We start from the raw sequence: 12,540 nt of genomic DNA, 5'->3' as shown, positions 1-12,540 counted from the left end.
ACATGGACGCTAACCCTAAACTGATACCATTTATCAGTCTCAATGAGATCACACCGATTGAGCTTCACAACCTATATGAAAGGAGACTAGCTTTTAAGTTGATTATTGCCTATCTTGAGCCTTTTATTTTTTATTTAAATTGTATAAGTTAAACACATAACACCAACAAGAACTAATACACATGAAACCACAATAATAAAACATTAATCAAAACAACAAAGTAATCAAAAGACATAAAACCTACAATTAGAAGACACTAATGAGAAAACAAGAACAATAAAACCATTCAAAGACAACAATAAAACAACTAAACACAAAATAATAAACAAAACATAAATACAGTAACAAAATTAACTAAACCCTAACAAGAAGGCAAGCAGCGAAACAAAGTAATAAAATTACAACAAAATAACAAAACTATAAAAATATTCAGACAAGAGACGTCTATAAAAATATTAAAACACAAAATAATAAATAACAAAACCAACTAAACCCTAATAAGAAGACAAAGAGCCAAACAAAGTGAAAAAAACTACAACAAAATAACAAAACTATAAAAGTATACATACAAGAGAACAACTATAAAAATATCAAAATTAGGAAATTCGCACAGCAAGAAGCAGGGACAGTAACAGAGACAATACAAACAGAAACAAAATAAGCAGTATGATAACACACATTAACAAAAACATAGAAACCTAACAGTTAATAAAAGTTCTTTTATAAATATAAAAGAAATTTGAACTACCTGTACAATCACCTAGATCTAGGTATCAGTCTTGTTACACAACACCTCCCATGCACGCCTATACGCAGGACATTCATCTGACCTACAGTCATGAGACGCAGGCTTCCCACCATGGAAACAATTAACACAATTAGGAGCACCTGCTTTCCAGAAAAAAGTTATCACGAAACAAATGATACCCTTTGCTCAAAAAATTACAAAAAGCCAGCAAGTTTTTTATTACATGAAAACAAAGGCCATTTTTCTTAATTTCATCTTTACTGGCTTCAATTCTAGATCCTTTGTAACAAAAAAATCTCATGTAATATTCAGAAACAGAATTGCAAAGCACCCAGAGCTTGATACCCCACCTGTGATGGTGTTTGGTAGGTATTACATCAACTATGAATGATTCTTAGGGCCGATTAGACTCTCATCTAATAGATATTGGTTCACATGAAATGTACAGATTTTTTAAGTATTATTAGCATGGTTAGCACGGCCCAGTAGAGGTTGAAATTTCTGATAAGGATTGTATCAACCTCATTGGGTTTTGGTAAAACTCTATTACTCACTATATGAAAAAAAGTTAGAATTGGATTCAAAATGTGTTAGAATAAACATTTTATGGAACCACGGAGTGCTCCGAGAAGGTGATGTAGACCAGTTAGATTTTAATGTTGGTTTTTTTATGAGACCTATGTTTAGAATAACAATAAAGGCATGGATTTCATTAACTGTCACTGGTTTTGAAGAACTAAATACACTAGAAGGAGAAATAAGCTCTTCTTTTGATGCTGTGGTATCACTGGCATATCTACTAGTTTCTTTTCAAATAATTTTAGCAAAGGGGCAGTAAAAAAAGTTTGAAATAGTTAATTAGCTTAGCATCTGTTGGAGGGCAATTTTTAGGACCAGATTTTTCATCAAAACTAAAATTATGGTCAAATGTGAAGTTACCTTCAACTTTTCACATATTTTCAAAATCATTGTTATCACTTGTGCAATCATCCAGTTTAGAATCATCACTCAAAACTTGCCTAGATTTGTCATTATCACTAGCTCTAGTGATAATTATTGGTTCTTGTGTTTTGATAAACGTTCAGTAACTTTATTTTCACTATCTGTATTCCTTATGTTTATAAATGAACATGAAGTTTCTAAATGACAATGACTGGGGCAAGTCAGGAATATAACTTGGATCTTCATCAGTATCATCAAAATTTAGGTTAGAACTGTCAGTACACAAATCACTATTAGATTGAACATTCCTAAGTTCCTGATCAATTTCACTCGGTATTCAAAATGCATCACTCATTTTGAATTTCATAGCAACTCACTAATAAATATTGCTGGAAAAAATAAAACGACTAGGATGAAATTAAAAGTGTTACAATCTGAACATCACAAACAACTAAAAACAATGATTAATGCACAATGTTCTTGGCTCATCTATGTACTATGCAACACATCCATAAATACAGTGTTGTAAAAAAAAACTAAATAAATAAAATATTGCATTCCTTTTCACTCTGAACAAACTATGACTTCATAGCAAACACAAAACAATAACAAACGGATGATATTTATGTATTAAGCAATGGACACAGTTAAATATTCTCTAAAAGTAAAAACATAAACAGTCATTAAGTTCAAAATAATAATTATTTCTGTTTACCATTTGAATATTAATTATGATATCTGCAATTTTAAACAATAACAAACATAACCTCTATCATAAGCAGACAGCCATGTCTGCCATGACAATCAAACATGTGAACAGTACCAATCTCATTTTGATAACGATGAAATTTTACCAAATGATCTTACTAGCATAAAATGAGATTAACAAAAAATTGCCAGTTGGTCTTTTTAGCATAAAACTAACCTGATGAAAAATCATTAAGTGGTCTTCAAAGAGTTATCATTGACTAGAAAGTTTCAGTCATTTGCATTATTTAAAAGTTCTTCAAAGATTTCACTAAAGTGCTTCTTTTTTTTTTACTTGACATATATGGAATTTTGTAGAGTATAAAAAATGCCATGCCTGATTTGAACCTGGAACTTCCAAATGAAAGGACAAGATGCTACCACTCTCTCATGGAGATCAGCTGTATTGTGTCAAGATTTTCAGAATGAAATTGGTAGTGACAGGATGATATTCTAATGTTGTAATTAGGATTTTGTTACATGAACCCACAAAAATCTCACTCTTTTCTGCTAGCTCATGAATGTTGATTTGACTATCTAATCATTCATTTGGGCAATGTGGGAAATGTTCATTGGCATCAACGGCCTATCTGGACAATTATCCACCTTAGGTAGATTCTTGATCACTTTTAAAATGCTGAACCACTATTTACTAGGAATACATGTGGCTCAGAGAATCCCCTCGTAAGCTTCTTGAATTATTTTGAGTTTCAGTTAAATTTTTGCCAAGCTTAATGTGAAATTTTACTGCAATTCTTTTTCATGTAAATCATTCATCACAAAAATTGCTGAAAGAATCAAACAACACTTACTGCAAAAGAATGCTAAACAAAAACTAATCACAGACACACATGAGTGATGGGGGATTATTCACTGGTTCTTATGCTATACAGTGATGCAAGCTGAATGTCCCAAAACATGGAAAAAAGATTTGGTTATTTTTTTTAAACAGATCTTGTACTTTAAGAATTTATTAAATTGAAAATCTGATTAACATTTTTCATTTTTTGGTTCTTTTTTTCACCCGTGTAACTTCAGATAGAATTATTAAAGTATTTAAAGTGTGATATGGTAACAAGTGTATATGAAACAAAATCAAAATCCTTCCTACAATTGTCAATATATAACCAGAGAAACACTAAAGAAACATTGATGAGAATGAAATGAGGACTAAATGGACCTTAAATCAGTGCTATATCATAATAACTTTCTATTTCCTTCATGCAAATCAACTGAATAGTTTCTATAAACAGATGCAAAAAAGTTTTTTAAAGAACAATGAATTTTTAGAAAGTTTTCAATTTCTTGTAAAGACTATTAAACAAAGAAAATGTTTAATGGGAAAAAAATGTGCCTTTTAAAATCCTCTTTTTAAAGAAATAACTAATGTTAAGATAAGTTAACTATTCACAAAGATCTAGTTAAAAGAAATTACAAAACAAAAATAGTCTGGAATTTATATGTTCACCGTTAAGCGAAACTATGTTAATTAAGCTTAAAATCCCTGCATTGTACATTTTCTTTAACAAAATTCAATTGAACAATTTTTGAGAGTAGGCAGAGTTTATAACATCATTCATAAAATCTACAAACTAATTCAAATGTTACCAACAAATTACTCATTTTACAAAAAAAAAACCCTTTAATATAATATTATTTCAAATAGAATACTTTAAACAGTATACATACTCTTAATTCTTGGCCTTTTCCAAGTACCAGGTCAACAGATCTAATTTTACCAGTGGCTTTTATGACAGGCAGTCGTCGTACAACGTCAACAAGAAGAGGAGCCATATTATCAGAAGATTTATTCTCTATTTCTTCTCCAGCTCTAAAAATAATTAAATGTGCATTAAATTATATATAGTAGCTGATAATTAAATTTTTTTGGTACATATATAACTGCTATTGAATGAAGTGTGTACTCATTTTTTAAAAGGCATGAACTCCCTTTGTTAAGTATCATTACTATAGAGACTAAAGGTGATTGAATAATAGAAAAATAGCACTTTAAATACTATTTTACTTAATATGTTTTAAATAATTTTGGATTTTCAGGTTGGAAAAAGTTAAGTCTACCTGTGCCATTCTTGTTTTTCCATATTGACATAAGCACATCACTCAACAATAGAGATGAACCTAATCATGCAAATCAATACATCAGTTCTACAGTTACAGAGGAAAAAACTAAACATCACACTGAGCAATATTTAAACTGGATTGACTTTGACTTACATGAGGTTAGAGTATAACTGAGTTCTATAACAAACAAAAATCGATCCTTACTTAAAGATTATTATCTTATTCCCTCTTGTTAATCTCCAAACCCAGGATATTTTTAAAAATTTAATTTAAAAATTGTATGGAGCTTCAATGATTACAGTAAGCTTATAAGTTTTATTATTTTTTATTTAAAGTTTGATATATTTACTAAGTAATTCTGTTCCTTAAGTCAGCACTGTTTGATTTACTATCCTAACCTTCTTTAACTATTTTGTCAGTGGGCCCTGAACACCACAATCACTTTTCTGAATCAGAAGCACTATCATAGTCAAAAGGAAAAATCTGATTTTCTATCTTTTAATTCTGAATCAGAATTTAAATAAAAAAATAAAGATATCATTACTTGAAATATTAATACACAATCTATTACATAAAACTATGTTTACTGTTTACAAAAATTAAATAGCTGATGAAGATCCCAACCCTGTAGGGGGAAGACACCCTGTAGGGGGGAAGACATCTTGTGATGTTACCGGTCACCACACCACCTCCTCCGTTCCAAGCCCTGAGGGGCTTTACCAGAAGTAATCATCAGACCAACTGATTACTGATTACATCTCACAGTCATCAGCCAGGCCTTGGTTGGGATGTCACTGATGTAAATGCCTTGACAGACATTTGCATCAGTAAAATACAAATCAAATTCTGCCTTCACGTAGGCCTCAAACAGACATCTTCACATCCAACCTAACATGATCCCCTCAAACTAACTAACTGAAACCGTGGAAGCGCAAACTCCGCGCCTAGTCTAAATTTGACAGCATCGTTAGTGACTTTGAATGCCTCAGAAAACAAACGAGTTGAAAGTTAAATCGGTGCTACACTCATACCAATCAAAATTATTTTTTACGCAACATAGAGATTCAGACCTACACCCAAATAAATTGACCAATTTAGGTCATCTAACAAGGGGAACGTAACCTCATTCCGGTCCACACAGGAGCCAGGAACAAACCTGCACCCACATCCGGTCCCATCATGTAGTCTTGCGTGGCATTACCCAGTCACAATCCAGGCCCCTGATCGCATGGGCTACCATACCCCGGCAGCGTGGCCACCCTCTTCAGTGGAAGCCTCAGATCGAATCACAAACAATACCAATATAACCGTGGGATGATGCCAATGCGCCTACCTCCAATCAATCCAATGCCTAGGCCAGAACCCAAGCCCCCTGGGATCTTACCATGATCAAATACCTTGATTAAACTAACTCTGCAGACCTACACACAAGGCATGAAGAAAACCAACCACTATAGACCACTCCTCACGGATCATCCAGTTAATAGAGATCCAGAAAGGAATGTGTTCTCTTAAGTTCCCTAACAGCTTGTGAACATTTGACCTCATATCGAGGACAGAAGTAGAAGATGTGGTTCACTGTATAATCAGTCCCACAACCAGGCACTGACTTGAATCCACCAAATGAAACCTGGCCAAACTCACCCGAAAGGCACCATGCCTGGGGAGAAACTGTGTGATATACCGAATGAGAGAGATCCATTCAATCACACCTAAATCAGACACTACAGGAAATATACCAAGCGTATAGCGACCTGTGGGAAATTCGTCCCACCTGACCTGCCAAGACACAAGGCCCCGGTCTTCAATCTTCTGTTTTCAACAGGTTATTTACCTTAGAAATGTAGTGTTCCTTACACTCATTAGCCAAAATATCGGCGTAATACCTAAAAGCCAAGCAGAGAGCCCAGACAGGTGCGGCATATAGCATAATAGCCTCACTGATACCTTTGTAAAGGATACGCATAGTATGGCAATTAAACCCCCAATCAGGATAAATGACTAGAGTCCATAAAAAACATGAGCGGCCTTTATTGCTACATACTGTAGATGTTCCTTGAATCAAAAATTCTCATCAAGGACAACACCCAGGTATTTTTGAGCTGTAACATACTGAATGGGGAGACCAGCCATCCAAAACCAGATTTGTCGGGAAGCAGCCAATCTGCCCTTAAGCAACATCATTGTGGTTTTCTCTGGGCTGAGACTCCAAGTTGAAGCATCTCACAAGCATGAGCAGCTTGGAACTCTACCTTGTTATGTGAATTCCCTTCAATCAGTAGCAGGACGCTGTCAGCATAAGCAAGGACACAACAACCTAAAACACAACAAGGAATCGAATTCTATGATCCAAAGAAGGGGACTCAGAACACTGCCCAGAGGGCATCCTTTAGTTAAGGTTTTACGAACCTCCGAGCAGCCATCACGCAGGGAAATGGTCTGATAGCTGAAATAACTTGAGAGCACTTCTAATTCATTTTGTGAACACTTACGCTTCTGCATCTGAAACTGGGCAGAGGGCCACCGTAAGTTATTAAATGCCCTGGATATGTCCAAAAAAATCCCTAATACATATTTGCATGAACTAGAGGAAGCTACATCCATCACCTTTAGTATGGCATCCTCAGTGGTCTTGCCTGGTTGGAAAAGCAAATGATCAACCAATCTAACATTAATACACAAATATAAGACCTTTTCAAAAACATTACCAATCACAGGCAAGAGTATTAGTGGGCAAAAAGAACTAACAGTAGGATCTTTGTCGCCACCTTTGAACAACAATACCAAGTCTCCATGCTTCAAACATGCCGGAAAGTGGCCGGCGACAAAAAAAAAAAATAACCTATTATATATTCTAGTTAAAGGACCAAGAACTACTGGAAGCGCTCAGACAAGGAGATCCACTGTGATACAATCATATACGGGGGCCTTGTGTCATGCCATACTGCAGATCACCTGACACCTCTGCCTCAGTGATCTCGGAAGATTGTAAGTCAGTCTCAAGAACCACGACTTTCCACCTGACACACCGGTGGTATGAAATCTCACCCACCATAGTGTCATCCGGGAGCAAATCATTCAGAAAAATATTAAGAAGATGGTCCTTATCAATTACCACACCCTCGTGGGTTGACAAAGGTGACAAGAAGACATCTTTCTTGTGCTTATGTTCAAGAGCTCTATACACAACACCCCAAGGATCTCTATTCACTTGTTCCTAAACAAAGGAATGCCAGGAATTAGGCTTGGAGGACCTAATGCTATGAAAATATCTAGCACTCCTTCTGCGGTAATCTGCAGTTAGGGCTGCATGCCAATCGGGATCACCTTCTCGTTGCACAGCCCTTCTGAGTCAAATCAGAAACTGCTTCATTGCTGTCAAATTCAGAGACTGCCAACCAGATATACGTTCCCAGCCAGTGCCTCTAGGAATGGCGCCTTCAGCTGCCGCCTCCACTGCAGATATGAAGCCACTATGAACTCATTTGATTTCAATGATATAAAACATAACATTATTCAACCCATATTGTGTCATAGTTTAAAAAATATATTAGGCAACACTTACAGTTCGGTATTCAAACTGTCATTACAAACAATGAATATAGTCAGATTTAGCACACAGAAAAATGAAGCTTGCAACTGAGTGTGAAAAATGAACCTAGATGTGCAGTATTGTTGACTGAAAACAAGTATACTAAGGTTTGGTAGTTAAAGAGTTAAACAGCCTTCTACAGAGCTGTGAAAAAGTTTTCAAAAAATAAATTTCAAATTAAAATTAACTTTTATTAATAAATACTATCATACTACAGTAATTTGAGATTCACTAAAAAAAAAAAAAAAAAAAAAAAAAAAAAAAAAAAAAAAAAACAATTATCATATAAATAAACTTATGCGATATTTATTTATTTAAGAAATAAAACTTTTTCTAAATGGGAATTTCTTAACAAAAACTTACTCTCTCCTTCAACTAAACAAATTCGGATAGTCTAAGTATGAGGATTCGATATTTTGTGGGTGAATCTAAATTAAATTAAATTAATAACCTGCTTAACCATAAACACTAAAATCAGTTATTTAAATAATTTGCCTCTTACTGTCTGCTAAATCTGAAAGTAGTAGTAAAAAAAAGTATAATTTTTAAATAAACTGTCCCATTACTTAACTTCAATCTAAGAACATATTGTTAGACTAAAAAAGCAAAAGATATCTACATAAATTTCCCTAAAACAAAAACAATACAAGTTTTATATTCCATGTTCATGATTTATTGGCAACTTACACAAAAAGTATTTTTCACCAGCCATGAAAAAATCACTGACTTATGCAGTTCCTATGAACTAGAAGGTATATTAAAAAAAACAAAAAACAAACATTAACTTAATAATATTTACACTGGTTACAGAATACTTTACTCATTAACAAATGTAATCAGTACAAAAAAAAAAACAAAACATACTTCAAAGCTTTACTCCTTTCTTTACGTAATCGCTTCTTTAATTTTTCCTTTGATTCAGATTCAGAAAGAAACTGAAATATTTCAAGATTATTTTCTAAACCATGAACAGCAAATATTTCACCTGTAGTATCAGTTACCATAGAATTAACTCTGCCACGACCTGCACGCAGCACTGAACCCACCTTTGAACATTCTAACGATGACTGAAACAAAGTAAACAATCTTTTTTAAAAACTGTCTTTACAATTATTCTGGTTAAAGATCTTTGAATAATTAAAATGGAAAAGCTTTCATTAATAAAAACATTATTTCTGCTTTTATGTTTATTTTATGAATTCTTTAGCTGCTGAAAATATATTTGTTCATCATTATATGATGCTACTAAATACTTCAATGAATTTACCTGTAATAATGAAAACAAAGCAAGTATTTACTGTTTATTATATTTTCTTGATTTTTTCTGCGATGTTATTCATATGCAAAAAAATATAATTATTTACTTAAATTAGTCTATGTACAATCAACCAGCACTACCAACAATACATTACTAACATTTTTTTTACATGATACTGCCCAAACACAGAAATACAAACAAGACAAGATTACACTTTTCGTTGATACCTTTTACATAGCTTAAAGATATACAACTTTATACCTTTCTCTGTTTTTTACTAATAGTACATAAGTTCACATAAAAACACTATTTTTTTTTTTTTTTCAGTTGATAGCAATAATAAAGGAAAGTGGCATAGTAAGCTCCAGTGGTACAACCTAATGGTCTTCCAGTTTCTTTTGTATTCTCAGCACATATTTTTTAATAAAACTAATAAAATTTAATAAAACTGCTACCACCTAGGTTTCTTATCGCTGCAAGAAAATACAAGGTAACTCAATAAAAAAAATAAAATATCAGATAGATAAATCAAAGTTAGTCCTTTGGACACAATCTAAATTAGCTGTCATCAAATCTGTCTACTTATATTTATTACTTAATAATAATAAAGAAAAAATTATTACTGGTAAGTCAAGTGCATCTTCTCCTAATAAACTAAAATTTTTGTGATCTGTTTTCTCATCATTTTGTTTTATCTGCCAGACACGAAGTTCTGAATCTGTACTTCCAGCAATTACAAAATCTCCATTTCTAACCAAACATAAACCCCAAACCTAAAACAGAAAAACAAGAATAAAAAATAAAACATTAATTACAAAACTTTTTTTTTTAATTTCAGTAAATATTATTTTTGGTACTAATACAAAATTCAACAGAACGTTTTAGTTAAATCAAATTTACAATCTTGATTAACTTCCAAAATGAGGATATTGAATTCTTCCTATTGTTAGCAGATTATTTCATGTTTCATACACTATATTTAATACATCAAGTACAATACCAGGAATACAAAAAAAAATTAGGTTTTAGTTTGTTATAATATCTCTTGATAAGTGTATGATTTAAGGCTAGAATCAAAGAGCAAAAGGAACAATTACAGTTATGTTGTTGTATGACTGTTAATGACTCAAAGGAGATTAGAAAAGTTACACATAACTTTACTATAAAGGAAATAAATTAAAAAAGAATAATAATAAATAAATGTGGTAGAAAAGCATTGCTGAAATTGAGGCCACAATAACTTTTTACTTTACTTTCTACCTTCACAATAACATAAGAGAAATCTGAACCTCAGTCAATGCTGCCTAGAATCAAACAAGTCATATTCTAATCAACAGTATATAAAAGATACTTTGTGTATACAGTATGTGGTAGAACAAAATGTGAATCTGTAACAACTTATTGAAGAAAATTAATTATACAATCCTTTAAACAGGATGGGCATTAAGGAATCAACAAAATTTGAGAATTATAGATAACGAAGAAAAAGGATCAAACACCAACATATAATTAAAAGAGAATTAAAACTAAAAAAAAATTATAGGCTAGAAGAAAGTAAAGAAAACTCATGAATGCTAAAACTAAAACAAATAAAAATGCATTTAATGTGTAAAAATTATGATTTGCTATAAAAGAAGAGAGTGACAATAGAAAATCAAAGATGGGATAACATCAGAATCAATCTGAAGAAAAATCAGAAGAGTAAATCCAAATTCAGATAAACAAAGAAGTCATACAGAAATAAAAAAGAGAAGATAACCAAAGCAGAGAAACACCATCCAAAGTATACTGCTAAAGATTGCACATTCTCATAAAAAATTTTGTCGACAAATGTATGACATGTATGTTACTAGGTACTACAACTTAACAATTAAAACAAGAGACATTAAAAACATACTAGAACAATGGAAGATGTTTTTAAATAAGTTAATAAATGACAATTACAGCTCAAATAAAATATGAGGAAACTAAAATGATCAAAGAATGATTCCTGAGAAATTATTAACATAAGTATTATGTAAATAGTTATCTAGATGGGCTGAATATATTACCTGATAAAGTAAAACTTAATGACTTAACTTAATAACAGCTACTATCAATGAGAATAAATACATAACATTAAAATCTAAAAATAAAAGCTTTTGCAACAATAAATTTAATCAAATTTTTAAATACCTTAATTTATTTCAAAACGTTTCCATTTGGTTAACAAAAAATGGATGAAAAAATTACTGAAAGCATTTTGAATAAAGTTATTAAAAATATTTTATTTAATTTGTTTTTGAAAAAGTGTAGCTTTTTAAATTAATATCATTATTGATCATCATGAACAAAACCATAGATAATATTACATTCATGGTCCAGCAAAAAGCCAACTTAGTAGAAAACTTAGAGACAAATCATATTTAGAATATTGCTAACATTTACAATTAGTTAATATTATATTATTCCTTACCTCTGTAAGATGACCAGCAATCGTTTTAAAACAGTGACCTGCAATAATATTCCAAAATTTTATAAAGGAATCCTTAGATGCTGATATAAGTATATTCTGATCTTTATAAAACTCAAGTTGAGTTATAATCCCTTTATGACCAGATAGACGCTGCAAACCACATTCTGCCACCACATCCCAAACAACAATATCTGTGTCCTGTGAAAAAAAATCATGTAAGAACCTATACAAATCACAATAAATCTGACTGTACATCATAAAATGATTACTAAAGATATATATATATATATATATATATAACAAGAATCAACCATATTAATGATAAAAACCAAAACGTTTTGAATGTTTTATCATAAATCGAACTTTACAATATTTTTTGAAGTAACCCATTTTTCAACATTATTTATTCTCATTTTTTCTGTTAATTGTTTATCATGACTTTTTTTCATATTTGGCAAATGGAACTGAATTCTGGAGTCTAGTATAAAAAAATATTAGAAAGCTAATACTCATCCTGCTATAAAAAAAGCTATATGTGATCTTTAAACACAGTTATTCTGAATCATGGAAGTTGATATTGCAGTTTTATCACATTCTCATATTAAAATCTGTACGTATTGCAATGATTTTCCTTTGATAAATCTTCAGAATAATTTATATTCACTACATCATTCTTTCTTCTCCAGTAGGCAAGAAAATTTAATTATATTTTTAGC

The 12,540-nt window shown here is 31.8% G+C and overlaps 1 protein-coding gene across 2 annotated transcripts in view; it reads right to left on the bottom strand.

The window, feature by feature from the left end:
* Window positions 1-12,540, bottom strand: part of LOC142321682 (WD repeat-containing protein 3) — a 61,683-nt gene that overhangs the window by 35,364 nt on the left and 13,779 nt on the right. For both annotated transcript variants that reach the window (XM_075359965.1, XM_075359966.1), the window contains exons 4-7: window positions 11,825-12,022; window positions 9,993-10,142; window positions 8,976-9,178; window positions 4,127-4,268 (exon numbers count right to left, since the gene is read on the bottom strand). In XM_075359965.1, coding sequence (XP_075216080.1) covers window positions 4,127-4,268; window positions 8,976-9,178; window positions 9,993-10,142; window positions 11,825-12,022 — 693 coding nt within the window. The remainder of the gene's footprint in view (window positions 1-4,126; window positions 4,269-8,975; window positions 9,179-9,992; window positions 10,143-11,824; window positions 12,023-12,540) is intronic.

Source organism: Lycorma delicatula, chromosome 3 (assembly GCF_047948215.1).
Source record: "Lycorma delicatula isolate Av1 chromosome 3, ASM4794821v1, whole genome shotgun sequence".
Lineage (NCBI taxonomy): Eukaryota > Metazoa > Arthropoda > Insecta > Hemiptera > Fulgoridae > Lycorma > Lycorma delicatula.
The sequence above is the reverse complement of the archived record's forward strand: the minus strand, read 5'-3'. Positions and strand labels throughout refer to the sequence as shown.